Here is a 27,424-nt window from a genome sequence, read left to right as displayed (position 1 = left end):
TTATCTTTATCTTGTGTATTTCGTATAAGAGGCATACGGGGCTTTCTCTACACTCCCTCTCTCACGGCGGGCCCGTTTTGGGGCGACTGCGCTGCTGGCAGCTACTATATATACTGCTCTCTCTCTCTCTCTCTCTCTCTCCGTAGCGTCGACGAACGCGACTAGAAGTACACTGGCTGACTACTCTCGATAATGCTGCTGCTGATGCTGCTGCTGCCGCTGCTGCTCCGCCCTGCTCACGCGCGGCCAGTATATGCTATATACTTACTACTACTAGCCGTGTGCACATATATCTATGTATATATATTTGTGTGCTGTGTGCTGTGTGCTGTGTGCAGTGCGCAACGAGCGGCGGGGGTCGGAGGAGCGAGAGGGGGGCGAGAGGGAGTTAAAAGAGAGGAGAAGGGGGAGGAGGTGCGGCGGTGGTGGTGCACACGAGAGCCGAGAGCAGAGCGCAGCGCCTCGCTCGCTCGCTGCGTGTGCGCATGTACACCTTATATCTAATATATACGTATATATAACGCAGCGCAGCTGCATATCATCCCCATCGGTATACGGTACAGTGTGTGGTGTGCGCGCCGAGAGAGAGAGAGCCCGGGGAGCGAACCAATGCCGGCCCCATGTGGAGGCGCCGAGCGAGCGAGCGAGCGCACGAGCCGAGCCGAGCCGCCACGAGACACACCCGCCCCGCAGCCTCGCGACCACGTGCGGCGCGCGGCCAAGCTGCACACACACACACAAGTATAGATGCATATAAGCAGCAGCAGCAGCGATCCCGCATCGTCGTCGTCGCGCACTACAGAATCTCTCGGAGCGCAGCAGCAGCAGCAGCTGATCTTTCGTATTATATATATTACAGAGGCGATCCCCCCTACTACATATACGTATAACGCTGCTGGCTCGCAAGCTCCGAGAGCTTTGGCCCGTGACTTTTAATGCGAATTTATAGATTGGTATAAGCTCTATTCTATATCTATCTATGTAGGGAATGAAAAAAAGGAAAGGGGCGCGAGCGATGATTTAGCCGCAGTGCACAATAGCAGATCAGCTTGCGGATTTATCCATGGATATACTGTATAAAATATAAAAAAAAAGTAAGAGAAAAGAGAGAGAAATTCATCCCTCGCGAATTTCTTCTGCAAGCTTGCACGCGCGCGACCGACAGACAGAGAAAGAGAGAAAGAGAAAGAGAGAGAAAAAGCACGGTTCCTCGAGCTCCTCTGCCGGTAATTAAGTACCGAAAACTATGTCGATTAAAAGCTCGCGCGCACCGCCCCGAGTTGGAATTTTTTCCCTCTTACATATAGCTTTCCTTCTCTACTTCGACGACGTTAAATCGCGACACTTTTTCTCCGTCGCGGCGTGTCACAGAGAGAGAGAGAAGGAAGGAGAAAGACTCGATGCTACCCACGGGACGCGTTTCTCGTCGCGCAAAATAAAGCGAGCTTTCGAGGATCCTTTCCACATATACACACAGGCGCGCGCTTGATTTATATATTATTGCGTAAACGACTCGCGGGGATCCACGAAGCGATCGACGACTCGTCGGCGTCGCGATCTCGAGAGATCTACATCGGCATTTCGTAGCCGCGTATACCTCTGTAAAAACGTGTTCGGGCTTAAATCGCGAGGCATTACAGACACACACATACACATACATACATCTATATGAACGCGATAACGGCAGCAGCTCTAGTACGCGCTAGAGTGACAGCGCAGCAGCGCACAGCAAAGGGTGAGGCTGATGCAGTACATAGAGAGAGAGAGAGAGAGAGAGAATAACAGTGCTGCGCTGTGCGCGGGGTGGGCTCGCGCAAGCGCGCCTCGAAATCGATGCCTCCTCCTCCTCCTCTTTCTCCTCTTTCACCCTCCTCTGCTACTACTGATGCTGGTGCTGCTGGTGTTGTGTGCTGCTGCTGCTGCTAAACTTTGCTGCTTTAGCGCGCGTGTCTCAGCCTCTCTCTCTGTCTCTCAGTGCTGCTCCAGCGGCATCCCTGCGCGCTGCTGTTGCTGCTGCTTGCTAAAGCTCGACTCACTTACGAATCCGAGAGCTTTTTTTTTAATAATAATAAAATATCACGCGCGTGCGTCCATAAACACACACGGAGTATACATCGTCGTCGGCGTGTCTGTGCGTGAAAACATGGCCAGCAGAGTTTGAAAAGAAATCAACGAAAACAGAAAGAGAGGATGACGAGCGTCTTCTCGGGCAAGCTGTGGTTGGTGCGGGTGCGCCGCTGGGCACCGCTGTCGCCGCCGCCGCTGCTGGTGGCACTGCTCGTGCTGCTGCTGACGACGCTGGCGGCGCGCGACGCCGAGGCCAATCCCGACGCCAAGCGGCTCTACGACGATCTGCTCTCGAATTACAATCGACTCATCAGGCCGGTCTACAGCAACAACGACACGGTCGTGGTGAAGCTCGGGTTGAGGCTGTCGCAGCTCATCGACCTCGTGAGTACAATAATGATCATGATAATATATGGATCAGCGGCTCTGGTCTGGCACTTGTGTTTTATTTTTATTCTTTTTTTGTTTGTTCGTTCGCAGAATTTAAAAGATCAGATTCTGACGACCAACGTCTGGCTCGAACACGTAAGTCCATCCTGTGTATACCTCTTGTACATACGTATATAAAATGAAAAATTAATCTTTGCATCGTTGTCTCATTGACTCAGGAATGGCAAGATCACAAATTCAAATGGGATCCCTCGGAGTACGGTGGCGTGACGGAGCTCTACGTGCCGTCGGAGCACATCTGGCTGCCGGATATCGTCCTTTACAACAAGTGAGTTACATACATAATGCGTATTCGTTGACCTCCGTGCGATCATCGTCGCTCGTACAAATTGTTATTATCGTTACATTACCCCGCTGGAAATGCTCAACATTAATAATCGACGGATTGGCTAATTTGTTTGTTTTCTGGCGTTTGTTTAATAACGATTGTGTAATAAATGTTAAATGCATTTAAAGTTACTCAAAAATCATGATTTAATTGTTTGAAAAGCTTTAGGCCCTGTACCAACCTAATACTAGTTTAAGCCGCCACCGCTAGGTGGCGAGTGCCCTTGTATCTACAAATCGGCAAGTGGTAAAGTAAAAATAATTGTATATAATATATTTTATGCACAGCTGCAGCTTGAAGTGGCTAAAGTTATGTTATATAAATCTTCGTTTATTAAGCTACTGATTATCATGTCGCAGCAGATAGCTGGTAATTTTAGGAACATCAATTGCATACAGGTATCTATGGCCCAGGACCGGAAAAATCCCCTCGATATTATCTCGCACAGATTTGGTATGCAAATCCGGACGGCTTCGTAAGGCAACTCCGCCAATAGTCTTGATCTCTCAAATAGAATCAAGCTGACCCAATAAAATCGGAGATTCGTCATATTCTCTCCGTCCAGCGATAATCTTAGAACGTCGCTGAGCGACAGATCCGCGCTCAGCTCAATGCCGTGGGCTAAGTTAGCGAATTGCTCGTTCTCATGCCAAAACGAGTCCGGCAGCGCCGCCGACGACGCGAACAGTCCGCGCTCGGTGAAAAATTTCATGATCGTCAGGGCGTCGCTTCGAAACAATTCGTGACGCCTGTCCTGGAGAAGCATCACCGGCGCCAGAGCATCGGCCGCTTGTCCGAGTTGATTCACGGATTGGTCGCGTACTGCATAACTCCTGCCGAAGTAACTCTCGCCGGGGAAAACGAAGCTGCACCTTTGGACCTTCTCGTCCTCGGCAGGCCTCGAAGAACGAGATCGCCTTGTCCGCCGATCGTCCTTCTCCCTCCTGCAGACGATGTGCAGAGGCGTGGATCCGCCTCTTGTATATAAGACGATCTTTTCAGAGTTTTGTGTGTCTACCATTTCGAATGTAGACTGCTTTCAATAATGTCCATCAAAAAGACGCGAAAAACGACCCAATAAATGATCTTGTAAAGTATTATTAAATAAATATTAATTAACAATTTGGCTTGCTTTTGAAGATTTGAACAAAAAATTTAAACGAGCTTAACGGTGACAATTCAATTGTTTTAAAAAAATTCAGACCAATTTCGACGACTTAATTGCGACAACACCACTAGATGGCGAGTACTTTAATCTGTAAATCTGAAAGTGGGAAAGTCAAAATACTTTTATAAAATAATTCTCGCTCCCTGTAGATTTACTCAGGAGATTCACAGGTTGTGTCGGTGTCTCTCGCTCCAGTGCAAACGATCGAATCGACGGAGAAATCCGAGACAAAAAACAATTATGATCCTCCTCGCCTCTCGATTTTCTCTCATCGCTATACATCTCATCGTCATCGTTATTTATTTTATTCAGCGCCGACGGCGAGTACGGCGTCACCACCATGACCAAGGCCATACTGCATCACACGGGCAAAGTCGTCTGGACGCCGCCCGCCATCTTCAAGTCGTCCTGCGAGATCGACGTTCGCTACTTTCCCTTCGATCAGCAGACCTGCTTCATGAAGTTCGGCTCGTGGACCTACGATGGCTTTCAGGCACGTATATATATACACGTACAAAAATGAATATTACAAATATATATAAACGCGTGACTCATCGCACACGTGTACACACAGATCGACCTGAAGCACATCAATCAGAAGCGAGGCCACGACAGCGTCGAGATCGGCATCGATCTGCGCGAGTACTACCCGAGCGTCGAGTGGGACATACTCGGCGTGCCGGCCGAGCGCCACGAGAAGTACTATCCGTGCTGTCACGAGCCCTACATCGACATCTTCTTCAACATCACTCTGCGTCGCAAGACCCTCTTCTACACCGTCAACCTCATCATCCCCTGCGTCGGCATCTCCTATCTGTCCGTCCTGGCGTTCTACCTGCCCGCCGACTCGGGCGAAAAGATCGCCCTCTGCATCAACATCCTCCTCTCGCAGACCATGTTCTTCCTGCTCATCTCCGAGATCATACCGTCGACCTCGCTGGCGCTGCCGCTCCTCGGCAAGTATCTGCTCTTCACCATGGTGCTGGTGGGCCTGTCCGTCGTCGTCACCATCATCATACTCAACGTGCACTATCGCAAGCCCAGCACCCACAAGATGGCCCAGTGGGTCAGGGGCGTGTTCATCCGGCGACTGCCCAAGCTACTGCTGATGCGCGTCCCGGACGATCTGCTCGACGACATGGCCGGTCGCAAGATCTACGGCCGTAGCGGACTGCTGCGGGGCAGCCACTCGGCCGGCGGCAAGTCCGGCAATCATCTCGATCAGAACAATCACAGCGGCAAGAAGCAGCAGCCCAAGACGGCCTTCGAGGCGGCGGTCGCAGCGGCCGCGGCGGCCCAGAGCCAAGGTGGCCAGGGCGGCAACGGCTCGCTGCTGTCGTCGCCAGAGTCGCTGCGCGGCAGACTGGCGGCCGCAGGCTGCAACGGTTTGGTGGGCGGCGGCGGTACCCAGCCGCATCATCGCTTCCAGCCGTACAACGGCATGCCCGTGCCCGGAGTGATCACGGGGGTGGAGTGCGACTCGATGAGCGACATCGCCGCCAGGAAGAAGTACCCGTTCGAGCTGGAGAAGGCGATACACAACGTCATGTTCATACAGCATCATATACAGCGCCAAGACGACTTCAATGCGGTACGATTTTTTTTTGTATTTGTTTTTTTTCATATCGTTATAGCTACTTCATAATCATCGTTAGAGCTCATTTTTTAGAGGATTTTCCACATTATCACTCTCTTTAAGAAGTCCTAAAATCTATAAAAAAGCGTCCAATTTGGGACTCTTGAATTAAATGGTAGATGGTCCCAAAAGTTATGAAAAAATTCAAGCAGATTCAAGTACTTCTATATCGATATAGAAAATAACAAAGATTTCTTTATAATGTGGAAAATCCTCTAAAAAATGGGCCCTAAGAGATCAAACTAAGGCCCATGAGATAAAACTAAACACAGGGAGCTTCAGTATTGGGTACCAGGAGATCGTAAAAAAATTTTGGAGCAAATCCATGACCCGGAGCTGGAGTGGTCTCCTTGTAAGAGCTCATTTTCGAAAACTTATATGATTGAATGTTCATTTATCTTACACGCGAATGAATTAAATTCAAAAATCTATTTTACTGATTGTATACTTATAAATACTTTATGAATTTTTCACTCGCTCATTATTGGCTTTAGAAAAAAAATTTATAGAACAAAAAGTGTTTGTAATCGTCCGTAAAGAATAAATGTGAAATTTTTCAGAATTTGTGGATATCTTTGAGAATTTTGTAAAATGACCGAATTTTGAAAAATCAAAAATATTTTCAAAAAATTCTGAAAAAAACTCTGACGTATACTTTGAACAATTTTAAATCCTTTTTGTTCTATAAAAATTTTTCGTCAAGCTTACGGTTGTCGAGTAAAAAATTGATGAAGTTCGATACAGCTGCATGGTTTAAGTCCGCCATTTTAGAAGCAAAGAGCCTTGATAAAAATCCCGATATTGTTTTTCTCGAAGGTTTATAGCAAAACTGCACGACTCTTGGGGTTTCCAGAGCCCTCCGATAGCAAGAAGAGGTCGAAAATCGACTTGTAAATAAATTTTCGAGTCGAAAAATCACGTTTTTTTTATTTGCCTAATAAGCAATGATTTTGTTAATATTTTGCAAAAATAATACCAGATTTTGAAAGAGCACACCCAAAAACCCCTGGTTACGAATTTTCGAGAAAAAACATAAACTTTATCTATGGTTTTCAAGCAATCAAAAATTGATGCGCAAAATTGCAATGTTGGGCGTTAAAGGGTTGAATTTAAATAAAAATCATTTCGATCATAATCGACACAAAATGTGTCGCTACAACATTTTTATTTTATTATAAACTGAACTGCTTGAATGTTTTAATTGTAACATACGCATGGAAGTTCAACATCTCACAGCTGCTCTTACACAGCTGATTTTTGGAATTGTTCAGCCATGAGTCTCAATTTTTACTATTCAATTTTGTTGATTGATTTCTTAACTATCATTATTAATTTTTTTTCCGTAAAAATGTGAGTTTAAAAATGGCCAAGACGTGCGTCGACACGCGTACATACACGCGTACACGTGTACTTGTACTTTTATAGAAATATTTTACCACTTACAGATTTACAGATTAAAGTACTCGCCATCTAGTGGTATTGTCGCAATTAAAGTGGTGTTCGAAGCTGGTGTAAAATTTTTTAAAACAATTAAATTGTCACTTTTAAGCTCATTTAAATTTTTTATTTAAATCTTCAAAAGCAAGCCAAATTGTTAATTAATGTTCATTTAAAAATACTTTGCAACATCATTGATGTCAACTGCTTCTGTCAATTTACTTCTACGTAAAAACTATTGATAAATAATTTTAGTTAAAGCAACTCGTGTTTTTCATATCGAGTACCGCCTAAGAAAACAATTGAAAAAAAAAACTCAATCCGCAGGAGGACCAGGACTGGGGCTTCGTGGCGATGGTCCTAGACCGGCTGTTCCTGTGGGTGTTCGCCATCGCCTCGTTCGTCGGCACCATCGTGATACTGTGCGAGGCCCCGGCCCTATACGACGACACCAAGCCCATCGACATGGAGCTGTCCTCGGTCGCCCGACAGATGCTCAATCCCAACAAGAAGCTGGAAAATTTCGTGCCGCCGCACACGCGTTGAAGCGACCAACGACCCGTATGCGGCACTGCGGCCCTCGACATAGTAGTCGCAGTTTCCTCCCTATCTCTCTCTCTTTTATCGAGGCGAGAGATCTATCGTGTGTACATATTGTATCGTCGATATATCGCGCCGCGTCGTTCGATCGTCATTTTTGTAATATGTTACTCGATGTATAACGTTGACACGTCCGGAGCACGCGCGAACGCGACGAGTTTTAATTGAAATCATCGTAAATACACGCAGCGTGTATAAATTAGATCATCATTACGATTCCGAGTTTTATCCTGCGGGTATTTGCATACATGTGATATGATAAAGCTCGAATGGAGTGCCAATATTGCAAGCGATCGTGTAAAGTTCTGTAAATTTGATACGTCAAAGTCTAATTGTGTATCTATTTATAATTATTACATTAAATGTTTTCATTGTGTTCGAAGGAATGAAAATAACAATCAGCATCACGTGTTCGGGAAACAAGTTTTTTATTTTATTCTCGTTATAAATGATATTATATATATTCTATATATAGATATTAATAAAAAAAAAATTGTACGCGAACAAGTTCTGTCGCCTTAATAGTAGACTTTTTTTATACAATGGAAGATTACGACAACAATCGAGTGGAATCACTGCTAAAGAATTAAACTTAAAAACTAAATAAACGCATTTAAAAATTAATTAAAAAAAAAAAAACAAACAAAACCTAATCATGTTCTTTCGAAAAAAATCATGTCAAAAAATATAAATGATAATTATAAAAACACAATATACATAGTATATAAAAATAGGTATGTATTAAAAAAAAAAAATTGACTCTGGTACGCTTGGAATGAAACGAAAGATTTACACGGTATATAGGCTGTTGTTGCGATTGTAATAATTAAAGCGATGGAGCACGTAATAACGACGTTTCGCTGTCGACGTCGATGTGTGGTGTTCGCACACACATACACACACACACACCACTGCGCAGTTGTTTGTATATTATACATTTAACATTTATCAGATGAACAGTAAAAAAAATAATTACAAACTATTTCTTAATTATAAATTTGTATACTTTGTTCTTCATTCTCCCTCATCTGCTTTTTACCTACGGTAAAAATGATAAAAATAACTATGCATTATTTTCGGTTGTACGCAGCAACAATCTTAACACATAAACGATTCGTAGTTTTATATATTTTTTTTATCATTCCCCTATAGATTCTCAACAAGCGATTCTCGAGTATAGCGCAAGCAAAGCTTTAAACGCATATCGTGATTTATTCACGCCATTTTTTTGTTGTATTTTGTACACAATTCGTAAAAATAATCTGTACAAATATCTCTCTCGCTAAGCGCATTTATGCATTCAATTCGGTTTCGTTTACGTATACCGTTTCCAGTATATCTCTAACAGATTCGACGATCTCACATCATATATAATTTATGTATGCGTTAAATATGGTTTTGGAAATATGTACAGAGCTTTTCTTTCGAGTAGGAGGTGACAAAAAAAAACACGTCGGATTCGATGAGAATTTAATTACATTGAAGCAGTTTATACTTGATACATAATTACGACTGCACATTTGGCAATGCTGAATTAATATCGCACGATAATAAAAAAAAAAAGAAATACTGATAAGAGACTTATTTCCTCTCTCTGTCTCTTTCACTTTCATTTTCTCGTATCGAGTGACGGATGACCACACGCTATGTACATATTACAGATAATTGAAAAACGTTATCTCTCTCTCTCTCTCTCTCTCTCTCTCTCTCTCTTACGTACTATTATAATGTATGCGCGAAACGCGCGAAAGCCCACAGTAGAGAAGACGAAAAATAAATAAACATCGACGGTTCGTTCGAGCTGGAGAAAATTGCTGGAGAAAAACCTTGGACGAAAAAAGGAGGATGCTGAGCGGCCCGCGCCTCGAGGCCTTCGAGTTCGTTGCTGCGATGCGTTGCGATTGCGCGGCACAGGCTTAACAATAATATTTATACAACGCGGGTCAACGTTATCTCTCTGGCTAGCCAAGGATAACAATGGTCCGGTGGTTGCGGCCGCTGCTGCTGCTCGCCGCCGCCACTATGGTCTCGCCCTCGCACGGTCAGCCCTTCCACGTGCCGATGTAGGCCTTGCAGTTCGGGCAGAAGTGGTGTACGCTGAGGAACGAGCTCAAGCAGTAGGGTAAACACGAGCACAGACAGCACCTGCGGGCAAAAAACACAATTAGCAAAAAGATTCGAGTCGTTGAGAGCGAGATTAGATCATTGTTTTTTTTTTTTTCTTTAAAAACTTACCCCAGTAGGCAGAGAATGATGCAGCAGACGTGAGCGCTGGGCTGATGATCCGACATGGTGGTCGTCTTGATGTCGGCGTGACACGACGGGCACGACATCTTGATGGGATTCGGGCCGAGCGCGAGGCTCACGTGCTGGTGTATCACCCTCACCGTGGGATTATTGGCGCTGCTACCGGCTTGTTGTTGTTGGTGTTGGCTACTGCTGGCCCGTGGCTGCGTCACGTGAACCGGCGCCGGCTCCGCGGGCTGTGGCATCGGCATGGGCATGGGCATGGGCATGGGCATGGGCATCGACGCCGGACCCGTGGGATAGCCCGGATTGGGCGGCGGTTGCGGCATGTTCGCTCCCGGCGCGGCGACGAGACCCACGGCCTCCTCGTACGACGGCGGCGCCGAGGGCAGGGGCGCGGACGGCATGTAGGGACCGGCGTCCATGCTGGGTCCGTAGGCGCTGCCGCCGCCACCTCCGCCACCTCCTGACATTCCTCCTCCTTTGGCCATTATTTTCAGCGAGGTTGATTCGCTCCGGTCAAGGATGTACCTTTTTTTACTCTGCAAAAGTCGAGCAGAAATTTAATTAGAATTCTTAATTTTTTCGATAAAGAAAATTAACGATGTAATTAATTACGGGGAGTAAAAAGTGTCAGGGCCACTGGGCGCTTTAATAATGTAAATACACTCACGGCACGCGCGCGCGTCAAAAAAGTTTATAGCTCGATGAAGAGTACATCGGCGCGCGCGAGTCAAATTCAGTAGACTGCGCAGAGGCGAAGCGACTGATTTTACATAATGCATACAATCTGACACGGTTGAACGGCGTTGAAAAAGTTATTTTAACGCGCTCGCGAGACTACGTCGTCTTCGTCTTCTTCTTCGCTTTTTTTTTATTTTCTTACTCCCATGAGTTTGCACGAATAACGTGTGCGCGCGCGTGTGTGCGTTTACACAGTGCAGTGACTGGATAAATATTTCGCGCTTCGCAGGCGTGATTTTTCATCTCCTCGAAACGAGACGCGCGCGCGCCTGTACGTATATATAAAAATGATAAATCGAAAGATCGAGAAAACAAGCGTGTGTGTGTGTGGCCCCGGTGGGGACACTTTTTTTGCGCTCAATTCACGCGCGTGTCCGGCAACGCGAGGAGTTGAATCCGCGCACAAAGTATCATCATTATCTATCACGGGTGGAAGTGTGCATCGCAACCGCGTGAAAGTTCGAGCTCGCGCCTCGGAAGTTGAGCAAACAAAACACGAATCTTTATGTACACGATGCGATGCACGAAGGAGGCATCGTAATATATATAAAAAAAGTCTTTGTATTAATAGCGTTGGTATATTATAAGAGAGCGGTGGACTCACGCGAGAACGAACAAGTAAGCAAGAAAGAGAAGAACATTCATTTCGCCGCAGCGCTTCGATAGCAAAAAGTAGTATATACAAGTTTATAATGATACGAGAAGCCGTGTCCTTTAATCGGCGCGCGTTTCGCGATATATAATACACAGGTACTTTGCGGCGTGCAATAAATGTGTGCGCAGGAAGCTCTAGTCTGCGTCATTGATACGACGCGCGGCTGTTATTATTATTATACATATGGTTTTTCGACGATCCGCGCGCGACGCGACGTCCAGTGCGCGCGGCGCGTTATTACGGATGATCGCAAAATAATGTGTATGCTCGAGTCCGATATACAACCACACGGCAAAATTAGCATCGGTTTTTTTCCTTCGCCTCGAGGAGCGCATTATCATCGTTGGCTCTGTTTTTTTTTTTTTGTTTTTTCGTCTTTGTTGCGAGACAACGTGTGTATGCGAGACGTCGAACGTCATTTTTTTATTCTCTTCTTCTACTTTTCTCTCTCTCTCTCTCTGTCTCTCTGTTTTTTCAAAACAAAAATAGACACGATGTTTCTGTATTAACGTAACGTGTATGCATTGCAAAAATATCGCCTGGAATTTACAGCGGCGGCGGCGGCGAGTATAAGGAGATGCAACACACGCACACACACACACACACACACAACTGTCAAACCCGTTTCTTCGTCAAACAGCTGATGCAACGCGGCGCGACTGTCGTACATATATATACACACACGTAAACACACATAATACACGTACACACACAAACGCCACATTACCTGCGTGCGTTTCATACGCGGGTCTGGGAAAATGAAAGTTCGTCGTCGGTTGCAATTTATAACATTGCGTATGCGAGCGCGTGTGTACTTTTATCGCGCGCGCGGCTTAATATAATATTACATTATTACGAGACTCGGCCGAGAGAGAAGGCTATTTTTAAAACTCGCTCCGAAACAATATTCCGAGAGAGACGCAGCCTAATCCGTTTTGGCTTCTGGCGCTTATATACTTTGCAAAATAACTCTGTACTTGTGCGTGGGTCACTGTTGTATACGATCGATCGAATACGCGTTCCGTTGAATTCGCACATCATCGTGATATTAATTTTTCCCGCGGACACGCCTATGTGCATACGATATCTGATAATAAGTTTTATTACTTTGTGTATTATATTCGATACACATTTTTTTAAGAAGCCGGCTATAACTCGCGTTGATTAGTTACACGATATAGAAGATTGGACAACGATTTTTTTTTTTTTTACAACTTCGTACAAAAAAAAACGACGTATCGTGCGTAAATGAGAATTTCGCTATCGATAAGAGGAGCCGAGAGTGAAAAAAATTAAAGTATACGACAAGCACGGAGACATATGTCGCTGGAGATTCGCGCGCGCGGGGCGATTGACAATCGGCCAACGATTTATCTCGAGTATTTTCAAATTCATTGGCACAGCCAAGTAAAAAGAGAGAGAGAGAGAACAATGCCGTATGTCACGAGTCGAAGAGGTGCTCGTCGCGGGTTTAACGCGTGCCGCTGCTGCTGGCAAATATTTTTATTATAATACATAGAGACAGAGTAGAGAGATGCTTCCAGAGTATCGAAACTGACCGTGACATCTTTCGGCGACGCACGTTACACGCGAAAAAACCACCGCTGCCGCTGCGTGAGCGTCTCTCGTTCTATATATTATAACGATGAACGGTGCGGGTTTTTGGAATATTTTGTTTTATCTTGGCACGGGCTTTTCCTTCGAATCCGGGTTTTATAACGAAAATTTCTTTCATTGGCACCGACCGAGTAGCTTTTTTTTATTAGCTTTTCTTTTCGGAGCTATATATATAAAAAAAAAAAAAAAAAATACACCGAGGAATTCCAATATTGTAAGTGAGAGTGAGAGAGAGATAGAAACCCGAGATGAGTCACGCTCGCAAAGAGAACCACCCTATATACTGTATCTGCATGTGCGTAACGACGATTGATTAAATTCGAGAGATACACACACACACACACACACTCGACGAAGCGACGTTCCAAAAAGAACGAGCGACTCTCGACTGGCTCGTAATAATATATATAACGTGCACATAATATCACTTTCACTGCGTTGTGTATATGTGTGAGTGTGTGTGTGGCATTGCATGCAGACGCATAAGAGTCGACTCCACATATAATATCATCGCTTTTCCCTCTCCCGCGCGCGTCGATTACGCGTAATTCGTTATAATTGTGTATAACAACGTTGCAAACCGACTTTTAATCAATCGACCGCGGTTCTCGGCGTGTACGTATCGCGCGGGGGAGGGACATGCCTCCGGAAATCTACGTATCCGTCAAAAAGTTGCGATATAACGCGCTGCACTTTTCTTGTTTTTTTTTTTTTTTTTGGCAGACGCGAGATACGTCAGCTGATCTCGCGCGCTACGCACGCACACGTACTCGCGTCCGTGGATGCTGCACGCGGACTGCGCTGAAAATTCACCCCAGTTATTGGAACCTTTTGTTATTCCGGGTCACACTCACACGCACATGCACGCAGGATAGAGAGATAGAGAGAGAAAGAGACACCTATACTAACCTCAAAGCTCCAAAAATAGCTCGCTCGCTCTCTGTTGCACTCTCCCCTGCTGCTGCAGCAACAGCAAAGCTTTCCTCGATCTCTTCTTGGCTAGTACGTGTGTATTATATTATTATCGGCGTGCACTCACTCTCGTTTTACGACGATAGCAGCTCGCTACTACTACTCTCCACAATCACACACACAGTACAGTTGGCACACGATAGCGAATAAAACGGCAACAAAGAAGACTCCTTCTTTTCGCTTTTTATTAATCCGCTCACGCACTGCGTTCCGCCGCCTCTGCGCCTCTTTAGCAATGCAATAGCAACAACAACAACAACGAACGAACCAACAACGACGCGCGAGTCTTATATTTCTCGCACTTGTATATACTCGCCGAACGAATGTATATTGTATATTACTTCTGTTGCGCGCACGTTCCGCACCTATCGACGATTTTCCATCATCTGAGCTGCTGCTGCTACTTGCTGCTGCGCCGAAGTAGTGTATATTATATATACGTGAAGCGAGCAGTGACGTGCTGGGTAAATACTAACTCCAACCGAGTGTATACATGCACGAACGAACACACCGACGCACAAACTGCTGTATTATACCGAGATGATAATTTCAACGCGGAGCCGAAAGCGCCTCTACTGATGCAGAACTCGAACCATCCACGCGCTGGCACGCTCTCGGCACGGCAGTCGCCGCGCGACGCGCGCGCCTCTTAGTTTATAGTCGACATGGAATTACCAACAGCGCGCGGGTAATTCCGCAATGCGAAAGCCCATATCGGCTTATTAAAAACCAAACTCCATATTACTTACTTTACTATGGTCTAGTAAAAACCATGTTGGAATTACAGTTGGTTGCGAAGCAGATTGAAACCACGTGCTTACTTTTATTTTTTACCAAATTAAGGCTTTTTTGCTTGAAACTAGGAGAACAAGCAATAAGAATATCGATAGCACTGTAAAATGTTCAAGTGTCAGTGCAAAATTGTGGACAATGAGGCAAAATTCCCCTATAATATCGATTCAATTAATCCTTGTACGGTGTCTTATTAAAGGGGTCAAAATGAAACTTTTTTGAAATTTTCGTCCGTACGTTTGTCAAATAATTATAAATTTTGGAATTATCTTTTTCATTCGGAATCCGCAAGCGAGTCTTTAAAATACCAACAGCGGGCCTATACAGAAGCAGCAGCAGCAGTCGCACCGACTGCGTTATATGCGGGTAACTCCGTAAAACGAAACGCAACACAACGCGCAGCAGCAGGCAGTGCGATCGTCGTCGTCGCTGCTGCTGCTGCTCCGAATGTGTTGTTGTTGTTGTCGTCGTCGTCGTCGCGCAAGTGTTCCGTTCAGTTCTATCGTGTGCTGCAGTCCATAACTATATCTGCGCGTGTCGTGGTCGCAGTGCTGCGGACGGATCATCATCGGCGCCTCGACGACGACGGCTCGCCGACGTGCCAGAAAAAGGTTGGGAATTCGTTCAGCCGAAAGCTCTCCCGCACAAAAACACTCGACAAAAGAAGAAGGCACGCGTATCACCGATAACGCGTACGTTTTACAGAAATAAAAAAAAAAAAAAATTAACATCGAAGAGCCGCAAGATGTGAACGCGTTCGCGTGCCGTGCAACGCGCGATCGATCGATCATATTCGTATTTACGACGCATACACAAACACACGCGCGCACGCACGCACGTTGCAAATAACTCGCGGCTCGTCGCGTTTTTCCATATCATCATCGCGCGTCGCAGCACTCCGATACTCGAAGCTCTCTTGAAACATCCTCAAGGTCGTTCGTCGTCGTAGTAGTCGTCAAAATAGATATATAGATCAGTGCGCCGTGCAGTCGAGCGTGTGTGCAATTAATAGTCGAGTCGTCGATTATAAAAGCTGCAGCCAGCAGCAGCCTTTTGTGTGCGCGCGTGCAAGTCTGGGCTCATCGTCGTCGTTGTATATAAAACACTGCACCACCAACATCACCACCACCACCATCGGAAGCAGTAGCAGTAGTAGCAGTAGCAGTAGCAGACACGCTTGGATCTTTTATTATTAGGCTTGAATACTCAAGCTCGCTCGCAACGCACATCGAGAGTCATATACACACTCGCAACGTGACTACCTTTTTTTTCTTCATTTCTGCGTTGTTTCGACGTTGTTGTTGTTGCTGCTGCTGTTGTTTACATCTCGATATACACCTCGATGTACACGCATCACAGGTAATTACTTTTTTTTCCTATATGCGATATTTTTTGCATTCTCTCTTACATAAATATATTATTAATTTTTTTTTTTGTGCGCGATGTACGTGTCGAGTTAATTGTTTTTTTTTGAAAACGCCAAGTCATTCGCGATGTTTTTTTTTCGATGCGAGCGTGCGATCGCGAGTGCTTTGATTTTTGCGCGATATTATCGCTTTAATTTTTTATTTTTAAAATTAACAAAGCAGCTCTCTCTGCCTTCGTACTCCGCGCGTTTGCCCTTCACACAGTTCGCGCGTGTTAACTTACGCACTTTAGCGCGTTCGTGCATATGTACATGTCAATATGTGTGTACAATACATACACACGACCGACCGAAAGGTATGCATGTATATTCGTTTCGCGTTCTTGAGACGAATCGTCGTCGCGCCTACTTTACGGAAGATTTTTCCTTTGTTCTCGTACTCGGCGGCGAAGCAAAAATAAAGAAGCAGCAACAAAAAAATCGATTCGGTTACGTAACGCGACGATCGAAAAGTAAAAAATTCACGCGAGAAATTAAAAAAAAAAAAAAAAATTCGATCGATCAATTTTTTGAGCAAATTTCGCGTTCGTAATATCGGTTTACGCGCACGACAGATGTATCTCGTTACATTTCTGCTAAATGTACCAATCACCGTGCCTCGAAAGCGTTATCTTATCGAGTTTTTTTGTATTCCAAAATAACTGTGCTGCGTGTGTGCGTGTGTGCACCTAGAGATTGGCAGCAAAAACAGCTTATTTTTGTTTGCCACCGCGAAAGGAAGCGCCAATTGAATAGCCTAGACGAAACATCAATTAATTCGTCGTTATAGTGGCAATTATGTAAGATTTTCATGATTGCTGCCGCTGATTTGCAATGCTAAGACTGATAGCGTCGTTTATTCAATGATTTCTAATGTGTCTGTTCTAGGTGTTCTTGAACTATGGCTCTTGCAAGTTTTCCTTTCTAAAGATGAACAAGATTGAGAAGGGAAAGAAGATAACTCACTTGTTGCAAGGAAACAAGAATGAATGGGCATGTGGACAGCAGCCTAGGAAACAGCATCAAAATACCTGCAGCTGTGAGCGGCTCGAACAAGACACATTTGATACCTGTAGCAGTGATGAAGCCAAACAGCGGTGTCAAAGTGAGCATGCTTATTTCTTATCTTCTTAAATCGATCAAAATATTAAAATTTATAAATGTTTGTATGAATCTCAGCAAGAAGAGACACAAGCAGTTGTGACACCATCCTCAAAAGATGAGAGTATTACAAATTCTCAAAGAGTATGGACGAGCCTTGCAGCTGGAGCTATTGCTGGTGGGGCAGCGAAAACAACTATTGCCCCACTCGACAGGACAAAGATCAATTTTCAAATATCACAACAACCATTCTCAGCAAAAGCTGCTATCAACTTTCTAGTCTGTACATATAAAAATGATGGTTTGCTTAGCTTATGGAGAGGGAACAGTGCTACAATGGTAAGGATCATTCCGTATGCAGCAATTCAGTTCACAGCTCATGAACAGTGGAAAAGGATTCTCAATGTTGATACACCTAACTCGTAAGGTTTTTTTATAATTTTCATAAGTTTGTTTTTATTGCTTATTTGTAACTTTACTTTTGTTTCTACAGGAGCAAAGAGAAAAGGTTTCTCGCTGGTTCACTTGCTGGGGTTACTTCACAAGCTATGACTTATCCATTAGATTTAGCAAGAGCTCAAATGGCTGTTACTCAAAAAGATGAATTCAGTACTCTGCGTCAAGTTTTTGTCACAATTTATCGTAAAGAAGGAATAGCAGCATTTTATCATGGTTTCACTCCAACAATACTAGGAGTTATTCCTTATGCAGGTTGCAGTTTCTTTTTCTATGATATGTTTAAAAATTTGTTTGCTGGTAAGCTACAATAATTTAACAAGTTCAATTGATGAAAGTCTATATTTTAAAAACAATTGTATTTTTATGTTTTCATAGTTTATGCTGTTAATAGTCCCGGATTATTGGCTGTATCAGGTCTTTTATCTGGGGCTGTCGCAGGAATGGTTGGACAAGCTAGCAGCTACCCATTAGATATGGTTCGTAGAAGGATGCAAACTTCTTCACTCAGAAATCAACAAAATCTTGGGGTCATTGCAATGACAAAAAAAATATATGGGTAAGTTAATTTGATATGAATAAAACTTTTTTTGTATATTAATTTACAAATTCTCCTTTGTTTACAGAGAAGAAGGTGTCATGTCTTTTTATAAAGGCTTAAGTATGAATTGGGTGAAAGGTCCTATTGCAGTAGGAATCAGTTTTGCCACATATGACTTGGTAAAAGATTTTTTGAGAAAAATTGCCTGTTAATAAAATGGCTTATTTGATTGACAGAGAATTTTACTATTTACATTCTACATGTGATGTCTTTGAAAAGGCGTTTTTGAAACATTTTAATCAAAATATCTTTAAGTTGTCTCGATGTGATTATATGAATATGATTATTATTAGTGCTTGTGTAGTCATAAGTACAAAATTTTTTATCTGATTTTGTACTTTAAAAAAATTACGTTTGTATTTCTAGGTAAATTTTAAAAATGATCTATATATTTTTTTAAATTTAAATTATTTTAATTTTGTACTTCATCTTCCAACGCAAAAAGTCAATTTCTTAGTAAAGAAAATATCCGTACCGCGTCTATATTTACGAGATCATGCGAAACTTGATTTTTACAAATAAGGGTGAGTTACCTATAATTATAAATGTTATCTGTGTGACTGAAAATTGTACATAAATATTACCTATGAAAATAATTTGTCATTGAAAATCAGAAGTTTAATAAATAAAGAAAGCGACACAATTGAACCTTTCTTACGTTGTTGATTATAAGAGAAAATGTATGACATGGAAAATATTAAACAAATCTATTAGGATTAAAAATTATGAATAACTATGTATGTTAACTGAACTCTCTTTAAGATTTTTGTATTGTGCAATATTGACAATAATAATAGTTTTATACTTAATGAAATTATTTTGTGCCTAAAATTATTAGCATGCTTAATATTCCAATTGAATATATATAACTAAGGACAGAAATTATTAGTAAAATTTTGAATTTTTGAATCCTAGTAATAGCCAGTGGATTCTCTTCAAACTAACTGTTCTCTCGTTCCAACGACTTTTCCAATTATTTTTCTATACACTAGATGTATTATTATTCTATCCAGTGATACTGTAATGTTTATACAATTTCATGATCGATCGCGTTCGATTTGAAAAGCATTGAAGTTTTCTCTCGCTCAGTGTTTACAGTTTATTACTACGAAACGGATATAACATCAAATTTTAGGAAATCGTTGGGAATTTTATTTTTTTCTAATTGATAAATTAATTATCATTCAACAACATGAGTGTCAAAACTCTGGATGATCCAACTATGGAGTTACCAATCAAGGATGTCAAAACTGTGGAAAATCTAATTGAGGAGTTACAAATCAAGCGTGTCAAAACTCTGGATAAGCCAGTTACGAAGTTACGAATCGAGGATGACGAAACTCTGGATGAGCTAATTAAGGAGTTACCAATCGAGGATGACGAAACTCTGGATAAGATAATTACGGAGTTACAAATCAAGGATGACAAAACTCTGTATAAGCTAGTTAGGGGGTTATACTTCAAGGGTGCCAAAACCCTGGATAAGTCAATTACAAAGTTACCAATCGAGGATCTCAAAAATCTGGATAAGCCAATTAAGAAGTTACCAATCGAGAATGACGAAACTCTGGATAAGCTAATTACGGAGTTACCAATCGAGGGTGTCAAAACTCTGGTTAAGCCAACCACGAAGTTACCAAAGAAGGGTGTCAAAACTCTGGATAAGCTAATTGGGAAGTTACCAATCAAGCGTGCAGATCTGCCGTTATTTAAAAGGATGGTGAGTAATTGGAGAAAAAAAATGTACGAACAAACTATTTGTTAATTGGGATGATTTCACCGATAGCCCGACTGCTTCGAGTTCAACAAACATGGCAAACTAGTGTACAGCGATAAAATGAACTTCTTCCAAGGCTGGGTTCCAGGTAAAAGAGAGAGAAAAAAATTGGAGGCACGAATTCGGACGATTACGCACGTCGCTTCTAAAAGGAGTGCGCTGAGGGAGCTCGAAGAGAGGTTCAAGCGTCCAATCGAGCGCGAAATCCTTAAAAATGTTCTCCAGAAGCTCGAGGAAAAGCCCGAGCATGCGGCAAAACCCAAGCAAGTCTCTTCGAGGAATGCGCCGCGGGAGCTCGAAGAGAATCGCAGGTCTCTGGAAGAGCGCGAAAGCCTGAAAAGTACGCCGCAGAAGCCCGAGGCCAAATCGAAGTCCAGCAAGCTCGCGGCGAGGTTCGAGCCTCAGGCAAAGTTCAAGACCACGCCGAAGCCCAAGACCGCGGCGAACAAGTCCGGCGAGTCCGCGGCGAAAGCCAAGCCCGCGACGAGGGGCGAGATCCACGAGCAATTGTACGACGAGAATGGCATTTTTATTCCCACCCAGGAGGACCTGTGCGACTGCTTGGACGGAGAGTGTCCCGGCTGTCACTTTCCGTGCTCGACTTGCAGCTCGAGGAAGTGCGGCAACCCGTGCCGGTAACTCGTTCGGTTTTTCTACCTTTTTTTTTTAATCGTCAAAATTCCTGTCAACTTTTAATTTGTCACTCGTTAATTTTTACAGACGGGGGCGCGACGATATGTTTGAAGAAATAATTTTCGAAGGATCGGATGAAAAATTTACAAATGAGCCATACAGGCAGGCAATAGACGAGTATAGAAAAGGCCATTTCTTTGGATTTTTAGGGCTCGAGCGCATGTCAATATGAGTCGAGCTACGTAGGAATCGAAATAATCAATCGACGATGTTTTAATTCTGAATAACATGAACAAAACGAATCAATCTATCTCACAATGTTAAATGAGTAGCCCTGAACGCTATTTCCGACTGTATATTGTATATTGTATCACAAATAAATTAACTTAGTTTTCATGTAACTGCATTACATCCTGCAAAAAAATGTTCTATGTTTGATTAATTTCATTCTACCCTCCAAGTGGACTATTTTGACTATAATTGTCGTTCGTACGAACTTAACATAGTACATTCTATTACTTAAAGAATTTTTGAAAAAATTTCCAGATTTCAAAATTGCCGATTTTCCACCACTTTTCCTCGGACAGTCTTTTTTGTAGCAGTCGAGATAATTCATTGTAGGCCAAAAATATGGATTGCACACCCATTCAAACTAATGTCAATTCTTTGAAATTTACTATTTTCTCTCAATTCTTCCGTTCGATCTCGAGCCGAGAAAATAAACCTCCAGCTAAATTTCGACTTTCAGATGTTGGCTGGTTCTGCTCCGTAATATCGTATCACGAAAAAGAAAGATTGCCAGAGGAAACTGACGGGAAATTGACTGTGGATACATTTCGCATCAATTTAACTTTTATTAAATTAAATTTTTGAAATAAAATTTTTCTCTCTTTATACAAAGCTAAAATGTAATAACTCAACTTAGAAGAGCAATGCCTATGCTAAATTACGAATGGCAATAGATTTATTGCATTAAAACTCTCAATTTTTTAAATTTGCCCCATTTTTCTATACACCGGGTGAGTTATGATTCTTTTCAGTAATGTAGAAATGTTTATACAAATTAACGATTAATCTCGTTCAATTTGAAGACCACTGAAACTGTCACTCACTCTCTGTTTACATCTTCCAAAAGACCACACGATCTGCTCTACGAAACGGATATAGAATCAAATTTTAGGAATTTCCGTGCATCTTATCGTTGAATTGGTCATTCAATTTACATCCCAGAACATGAATAAGGAGAAAGCAGCTCAGCGAAATGAGGAGGAAGTAGCTGAGCCAAATGAAGAGATACCAGCTCAGCGAAACGAGGAGGAAGTAGCTGAGCCACATGAGGAGGTACTAGCTAAGCCACGTGAGAAGATACCAATTACTAGAAGTTGCCTATTACTAGCTAGGCCACTTAAGAAGGTACGAGCTAAGCCACGTGAGAAGGAACCAGCTGAGCCACGTGAGAAGGAACCAGCTGAGCCAAATGCGGGGATCAAAGTAAGGAAGAAAGATGAGGTCACATTCAATAGCGGAGAGTTTGTGAGTATTTTGAAGAAAAAACGAACAAACAATTCGATAATTGCGATGATTTCATTGATTTCGCTAGGATGACTGTTTCGTGCTTGGACAAAAAGGAGGGCATACGTTTTGGAAGTACTGCTCTGCCAAATATCAATTGAGGAATTTTAATGAAAAAGAAAGCCTTCGGAAGAAAAGAAAACAGGCGGAGCGGGAAAAAGAGTTATTGTGCGACTGTTTGGATAAAGATTGTCCCGGCTGTCATTTATTTCAGTGTTCGAATCCGGAGTGCCAGTCGTGGAAGTGTGGTCACGAGTGCCGGTAGTAACTTCGTTTTTTTATTTCTACTGTGAAAACTATAAATCGGTAAAATTTGAAATTAACATTTTACTCGTCAATTTTTACAGAAAAATAAGGATTAAACGTGATGGGAATGACAAAATAAAAGTAGTGAATGAAGAGGATCGGACAGTCGAGTTGTATTTTGGTAAATTCCAAAAACAACGGTTTCATGATATTACTGAGAGATATAACTGAATTTCAATTGGTGATAGTACATAATTTTTATGTAGTTCATGTGAAATTGTTTGTAAACAACTATAATCAGCTTTGAGCAGTTTATAATCAGCTTTGATTTGTTTATTAATATTGTACATTGAAAAAATTAATGTTATGATACTGATACTAAAAAAAAGAAATATTGTAAAAACTTTGTAAATATAAATATTTTAAATTTATATTAGTCGTGAAATTTTTATACAAATTTATAGGAATATATTTTATACAATATATTAGGAAAGACTTAAGAATAAATCTTACCAAATAATGCGATTATTTTTTTAACTAAAATATTATTTTGGTTTTGTTTCTTGGTCATTAACATATCTTATGTACACTTCCTTTTCATCTGTAGCGCCAGCCGGTATTTCTGCATCATTCAAATAGGAAACTCCAATGGCTAGAACTGAACCATCCTGACTGAAGCTCAACGAAGCTACACCAGCATTATAACGATGAAATTGACACAATCTCTTCTTGTTAAAGCCATCCCAAATATTAACATATCCATCTGAACCACCAGTCGCGAATGTGTTATATCCAGAATGAAAACTTATGGCATTAACTGGATATATGTGTTCAATATTATTGTCTTTAATTCTATGACATTTGAAGGCATATTTCTTTTTTTGTGCTTCTGGTGATGTATCTAAATATTCAACAGCCACTCTTCCTTCTATGCTACTAAGTACATATCCCTACAAAAATTAAAGTTATGAATAACTAAGTCATGTAAATAATTATTTATAAAAGTTCAACAATGACAATATAAATTGACTCCTTACTTGTTCATTTGGAAAACCTTTGATGCATCTTGTTTGATATTTTAAGCTACTCTCTCTTCTTTGGAACATACCTGCCATGTTCCTCAAGTCCCAAATACATACTTTTCTCTTAGCCGTGCCAACTACAAACTTGTCTCCACACGTTGATAATGCAAAGACAACATCGGGTTGGAGGTAGCTTCCTACACACGTTGGAGACCTTGGATCCCAAAGTTTAACAGCTGCATCCCACCCACCTGTTAAAATTGCGTTAACTGCTGGACAAAATTCAATTTTTCTAATCGGTTTGTCGTGAGTTCCCATGATAGTTTCGGTGTTTGTGTTTATGTCGTACATTTTTAATTCGTGACCCAAACCACCACTGTATGCATGAACGGCATCCTGCGCAAGGTACAAACAAACACTGCGTTAAAAATATTACGCTATCGATAAAAATTAATACAGTGTTACAATACTTACTTGAAAGGCTACATCTAATACTGGTAGATCGTGATTGTACTTCACCCTCAAAGTATTTGTTTGTATATCATAAAGTCTAACCGAATTGTCCCAAGATGAAACGAGTAAAAATTGTGTCGAGTTAGGGCCAAATTCAACAGCCGAAATGGCATCAGTCGGCGGATTCTTAAGTTTGAACTCTGTTCTCGTTTCCATGATGCTGAAAAACGTAAATTACAATTATTTTCATCCGCTCTTTTCAAAATATAAACCATAACCTCAGTTAGAGGTAGCATCATTTTCGCAAGATCGTACCTGGTTCGAAACTAGCAGATTCGATGTGATAAAAATTGCTCGTACACCGGTAAAATGTGGAAGCGCGCGTGGGATGAATCAATCCAAGATATCCACGACTCGAAACTCTGCTTGACGTCGATGATCGAAGCTTCTTTCACCGGTGCACTGTCACCCACGACTACACGACAAAACAAGCCGATGCAAAACTCCGCACAAGAAATCCGCGCTGTGGTGTGGACTTACTGTACTATTGTAATTATTTCCGTACTCGATAAAGAAACTGCCGAATACGATTAAGAATTATGGGATGTCTGTCCGTCACTGTTTTATCGATATAGCTAGCCTTGCCAATTTTTGACTCGAACAGTATCTGACAAAACGCTGAGTGTGGTGAACTGCCGTCTGCCGGTATTATTATGATTATGTCAGAGACGAATTGCGCACGCACTCGCGACGTCTGTTGTACACATATGATAGCACCGAGCGAGCCACGAGACACATACATTCGTTGTTGGTTGCCTGTGTGCAGTCGCTCGATTCTGTCGTCGGCATTAATACGTAAGGGACAATTTCTTTCTTTTAAAACTTCCTATAGGCGAGTTTTTGTGTGAAAAGCGATAATGCCACTGTCAGCGCATACGAAAATAGCAATCGGATGGTAGGTGCGTGAGGGAAAAAGTGAATTTTCATGTGCTGTCAATGCGCGATTCAGGGCCTTGTGCTTTGCAAGACGACGAGACCCCGAGAGTAGCTTCTCCGCATAGCCATAACCTTACTTAATTGGAGCTACACGGTTACTCTGTTTCATACTTTGCATGCTTTCTGCACGATGGAATTTTTAGAACGATTGTTGAATTGTTGTCGCGCCGCTCGGAGTTGATTGTTGCTGTGTGGTTGGTCAATTCGTCAGTTTTATTATTTTCTTCGTGAACCGGCTGTTTTTTGTCTCAGGAATTTCGATTAATAGAGTTAAAAGCCTCGTGTTTGACTGATTATTTATAGAATTATATAACAGCTAGATTTCAATAGAATGAGAAATCAGTAGTCAATGAAAATTCGAAGCAAAACATTGAAACTTTTTAATTTTCTTTTTACAGGGGAATTGCTGTGTCGTTTGGTTTATATTCTTTCTACCTATCCAGAGAATACGTACTGAGCCATCGCTATGATGCAATGAAAGCACGTCAACGAATAGCCAACGCACCATTTGATCCAAGCAAGACAAAGCGAAGCATTCAGGACTCATCGATTGATTCCATAGACGCATAGTCTAAGTTACTGTTATTTATAAATAAAAAAAAGTATATAAGTGTTAAACATGGCTGGTCAACCTGTCATCGACGAGGATAAAATGAAGCTGGTGCAAGAGCTGGAGATAGAGATGATGAGCGACATGTACAATCGCATGACACAGGCTTGTCACAAGAAGTGCATAGCACCCAAGTACGCGGAAAACGAATTGGGCAAAGGCGAGGCTGTATGCATCGACAGATGCGTGGCCAAGTATCTGGACGTTCACGAACGAGTTGGCAAGAAGCTCACACAGATCTCCATGCAGGAGGAGAATTTTATGAAAGGACAACCTAAACCAGGATAATAAATTTTGTGTAGAATTGTGTGCACAAATTTCTCATAGAACAATTTTCATGCTAGTATGGTGTACCGCAAGTTTTATATTTTTCACCTTGATAATTGTACAAATTGTTTGCATTTAAAAATTAATTGAAATTTCCCATGTATAAAATATAAAAATTGAGGTACACGTTGTTTACAATTAAATTGTGTTAATAAAATTGTTGAAAAGAAAACTTTCGCATCGATTATTTGTCAAGTTATCGTCGCTGTAATGAATGAATTCCATTCTTTCGAAAAAAAACTGCGGAGAAATTCTCGCAATTCTCTTTCATGAATTCTTCGCTCGAAAAATCACGTACAGCTCCGCGCGATCGTAATCTTTCTCGGCTTCAAATGCAACGCACTACATATTATGCCTCGGTGCAGTCCCTGTACATACTCTCAAATATGCGAGCTGCAATGCATCTCGTACGAGTAAACTGCATCGTACTTACGTGTGTAAATGTGTGTACTTCCCGTTTAAAGTCGTTCGCGTCTAATTAGCAACTATACAGCAGCAGCAGAGTCGCAGCCAAGTCTCAAGGAAAGACTCTCTAACGTATAAATTTAAGCCGGTAGGTAAGTATGGTCGTTCGAGGTGAATTAACATGAATCTTGAAGATGCACGCGACGAAAAATATGCAGGGGCCGGGCTTAAAAAACGGTCCAGTCGAATGCGAAATTTGTAAAAATTGTATGTTTGAAACCAATGTAACCCTTCATGCGGTTTCGAATGTTTTACTAATTTTGACCGAATGCAGAATTACCTTATAGCGCGTACACAATCTGACGAAGTGGCTTGGATGATCGATTGGAAATGAATAGTTTGCAAAACTATCCTCCGGTTTGCATCATTTTTATAAAAGTGCGATAGACCAGCAGCAGCTAACCTGCAGGCAGTCATATTCTGCGAAAGAAAATAATAATTATAATACGTTGAGAGGAAAACGAAGGGAGAGAGCGAGTGACGGGATCATAATCTGTTGAAAAAAACGATTTAAATATACATACTTGCCGCCGCCTCGAAACGATCGTCGCGAGAGGGCGTGCTGCCGCGCCAACGTTCAGTTATTTGACTTGAAAAGGGCCAATTGGACCTATTAGAAGAAGTTGCAAGGTGCAGGTCAAACAAAACACGATTCGCTGTCGCACTTGCCCGTTAATGGCCGTATGACACAGAGCTTGCTCACTGTCGGAGCCACAGAAGAAGAAGAAGAAGAAGCCGTCGCACTTGCAGCAGATTCGGATTTAGTGTATATAAACTGTAAAGAAAGACAAGAGATTTTTTTAAAGAGTGAGGCAAGGGGAAATTGATTTTCACTGTTCCAACGTGATATCGTCGTGAGAAGGATTTTCGAGACCGAAAGAAGATTTTTAAGGTAATTTAATTTTTTTCGTACAAAGAACGTTGTGTTTTTGATTGATTTGATGACAGTCGTGTCGGGTGAAATTTACTTGAGTCTGTAGACAAATTTCCTCATTGCTAAAAGTAAATAATCATTGATTAATAATAGTTTTACGACTCAATGCCAAT

The 27,424-nt window shown here is 42.2% G+C and overlaps 7 protein-coding genes across 10 annotated transcripts; 5 read left to right on the top strand and 2 right to left on the bottom strand.

Annotated features, from left to right (window-relative positions):
- The first annotated feature begins 2,000 nt into the window (after positions 1-2,000).
- On the top strand, positions 2,001-8,344 carry LOC106653596 (acetylcholine receptor subunit alpha-L1). Its single transcript, XM_014373095.2, has 6 exons — positions 2,001-2,451; positions 2,548-2,592; positions 2,676-2,785; positions 4,326-4,506; positions 4,588-5,604; positions 7,414-8,344. Exons 1-6 carry the CDS (start codon positions 2,191-2,193, stop codon positions 7,630-7,632), a joined length of 1,833 nt encoding a protein of 610 aa, XP_014228581.2. The 5' UTR covers positions 2,001-2,190; the 3' UTR covers positions 7,633-8,344.
- Positions 8,345-8,703: 359 nt separating this feature from the next.
- LOC106653612 (lipopolysaccharide-induced tumor necrosis factor-alpha factor homolog) lies at positions 8,704-14,492 on the bottom strand. Its single transcript, XM_014373116.1, has 3 exons — positions 13,859-14,492; positions 9,922-10,475; positions 8,704-9,831 (listed from the first exon to the last, which is right to left on the bottom strand). The coding sequence occupies exons 2-3, from the start codon at positions 10,422-10,424 to the stop codon at positions 9,729-9,731; spliced, it is 606 nt and encodes a 201-aa protein (XP_014228602.1). The 5' UTR covers positions 10,425-10,475; positions 13,859-14,492; the 3' UTR covers positions 8,704-9,728.
- A 704-nt stretch (positions 14,493-15,196) lies between these two features.
- LOC106653610 (mitochondrial coenzyme A transporter SLC25A42) lies at positions 15,197-18,456 on the top strand. 2 transcript variants are annotated; one of them, XM_014373112.2, is made up of 6 exons: positions 15,197-16,072; positions 17,007-17,223; positions 17,298-17,641; positions 17,713-17,975; positions 18,054-18,234; positions 18,302-18,456. In XM_014373112.2, exons 2-6 carry the CDS (start codon positions 17,104-17,106, stop codon positions 18,426-18,428), a joined length of 1,035 nt encoding a protein of 344 aa, XP_014228598.1. In that variant the 5' UTR covers positions 15,197-16,072; positions 17,007-17,103; the 3' UTR covers positions 18,429-18,456. The 2 variants fall into 2 exon arrangements, with proteins under 2 accessions (XP_014228598.1, XP_014228599.1); XM_014373113.2 differs by lacking the exon at positions 15,197-16,072 and adding an exon at positions 16,201-16,918.
- Positions 18,457-18,623: 167 nt separating this feature from the next.
- LOC106653608 lies at positions 18,624-21,110 on the top strand. Its single transcript, XM_014373111.2, has 3 exons — positions 18,624-19,996; positions 20,063-20,688; positions 20,774-21,110. The coding sequence occupies exons 1-3, from the start codon at positions 19,469-19,471 to the stop codon at positions 20,916-20,918; spliced, it is 1,299 nt and encodes a 432-aa protein (XP_014228597.1). The 5' UTR covers positions 18,624-19,468; the 3' UTR covers positions 20,919-21,110.
- Positions 21,111-21,488: 378 nt separating this feature from the next.
- Positions 21,489-22,903, top strand: LOC106653611. Its single transcript, XM_014373114.2, has 3 exons — positions 21,489-22,219; positions 22,287-22,519; positions 22,606-22,903. The coding sequence occupies exons 1-3, from the start codon at positions 21,920-21,922 to the stop codon at positions 22,733-22,735; spliced, it is 663 nt and encodes a 220-aa protein (XP_014228600.1). The 5' UTR covers positions 21,489-21,919; the 3' UTR covers positions 22,736-22,903.
- Positions 22,904-22,922: 19 nt separating this feature from the next.
- On the bottom strand, positions 22,923-24,653 carry LOC106653613 (mitotic checkpoint protein BUB3). Its single transcript, XM_014373119.2, has 4 exons — positions 24,295-24,653; positions 24,001-24,199; positions 23,542-23,922; positions 22,923-23,454 (listed from the first exon to the last, which is right to left on the bottom strand). The coding sequence occupies exons 2-4, from the start codon at positions 24,193-24,195 to the stop codon at positions 23,050-23,052; spliced, it is 981 nt and encodes a 326-aa protein (XP_014228605.1). The 5' UTR covers positions 24,196-24,199; positions 24,295-24,653; the 3' UTR covers positions 22,923-23,049.
- Positions 24,654-24,744: 91 nt separating this feature from the next.
- Positions 24,745-26,049, top strand: LOC106653630 (mitochondrial import inner membrane translocase subunit Tim10). Of its 3 annotated transcripts, none has more exons than XM_014373144.2 (2): positions 24,745-24,834; positions 25,374-26,049. In XM_014373144.2, the coding sequence occupies exon 2, from the start codon at positions 25,595-25,597 to the stop codon at positions 25,871-25,873; it is 279 nt and encodes a 92-aa protein (XP_014228630.1). In that variant the 5' UTR covers positions 24,745-24,834; positions 25,374-25,594; the 3' UTR covers positions 25,874-26,049. The 3 variants fall into 3 exon arrangements, with proteins under 3 accessions (XP_014228630.1, XP_014228631.1, XP_014228629.1); XM_014373145.2 differs by having other exon boundaries at positions 24,775-24,934; XM_014373143.2 differs by having other exon boundaries at positions 24,775-24,938.
- Positions 26,050-27,424: the final 1,375 nt, after the last annotated feature.

Source organism: Trichogramma pretiosum, unplaced genomic scaffold (genome assembly GCF_000599845.2).
Source record: "Trichogramma pretiosum strain Unisexual culture from Peru unplaced genomic scaffold, Tpre_2.0 scaffold75, whole genome shotgun sequence".
NCBI lineage: Eukaryota > Metazoa > Arthropoda > Insecta > Hymenoptera > Trichogrammatidae > Trichogramma > Trichogramma pretiosum.
This window is presented reverse-complemented; position numbering and strand designations above follow the sequence as displayed.

Excerpts from the sequence above, each read along its gene's own strand:
- LOC106653596 (XM_014373095.2), top strand. The coding sequence starts at position 2,191 with ATGACGAGCGTCTTCTCGGGCAAGCTGTGGTTGGTGCGGGTGCGCCGC. Across the intron at positions 2,593-2,675 it reads CCAACGTCTGGCTCGAACAC|GAATGGCAAGATCACAAATT; the intron begins GTAAGTCCATCC and ends TCATTGACTCAG. Across the intron at positions 4,507-4,587 it reads GGACCTACGATGGCTTTCAG|ATCGACCTGAAGCACATCAA; the intron begins GCACGTATATAT and ends GTGTACACACAG.
- LOC106653610 (XM_014373112.2), top strand. The coding sequence starts at position 17,104 with ATGAATGGGCATGTGGACAGCAGCCTAGGAAACAGCATCAAAATACCT. Across the intron at positions 17,224-17,297 it reads AGCCAAACAGCGGTGTCAAA|CAAGAAGAGACACAAGCAGT; the intron begins GTGAGCATGCTT and ends TATGAATCTCAG. Across the intron at positions 17,642-17,712 it reads AATGTTGATACACCTAACTC|GAGCAAAGAGAAAAGGTTTC; the intron begins GTAAGGTTTTTT and ends TTGTTTCTACAG.
- LOC106653613 (XM_014373119.2), bottom strand. The coding sequence starts at position 24,195 with ATGGAAACGAGAACAGAGTTCAAACTTAAGAATCCGCCGACTGATGCC. Across the intron at positions 23,923-24,000 it reads TATTAGATGTAGCCTTTCAA|GATGCCGTTCATGCATACAG; the intron begins GTAAGTATTGTA and ends TACCTTGCGCAG. Across the intron at positions 23,455-23,541 it reads AAGGTTTTCCAAATGAACAA|GGATATGTACTTAGTAGCAT; the intron begins GTAAGGAGTCAA and ends TAATTTTTGTAG.
- LOC106653630 (XM_014373144.2), top strand. The coding sequence starts at position 25,595 with ATGGCTGGTCAACCTGTCATCGACGAGGATAAAATGAAGCTGGTGCAA.
- LOC106653612 (XM_014373116.1), bottom strand. The coding sequence starts at position 10,424 with ATGGCCAAAGGAGGAGGAATGTCAGGAGGTGGCGGAGGTGGCGGCGGC. Across the intron at positions 9,832-9,921 it reads ATCATTCTCTGCCTACTGGG|GTGCTGTCTGTGCTCGTGTT; the intron begins GTAAGTTTTTAA and ends TTTTGCCCGCAG.
- LOC106653611 (XM_014373114.2), top strand. The coding sequence starts at position 21,920 with ATGAATAAGGAGAAAGCAGCTCAGCGAAATGAGGAGGAAGTAGCTGAG. Across the intron at positions 22,220-22,286 it reads CATTCAATAGCGGAGAGTTT|GATGACTGTTTCGTGCTTGG; the intron begins GTGAGTATTTTG and ends TGATTTCGCTAG. Across the intron at positions 22,520-22,605 it reads AAGTGTGGTCACGAGTGCCG|AAAAATAAGGATTAAACGTG; the intron begins GTAGTAACTTCG and ends CAATTTTTACAG.
- LOC106653608 (XM_014373111.2), top strand. The coding sequence starts at position 19,469 with ATGAGTGTCAAAACTCTGGATGATCCAACTATGGAGTTACCAATCAAG. Across the intron at positions 19,997-20,062 it reads TGCCGTTATTTAAAAGGATG|CCCGACTGCTTCGAGTTCAA; the intron begins GTGAGTAATTGG and ends TTTCACCGATAG. Across the intron at positions 20,689-20,773 it reads AAGTGCGGCAACCCGTGCCG|ACGGGGGCGCGACGATATGT; the intron begins GTAACTCGTTCG and ends TAATTTTTACAG.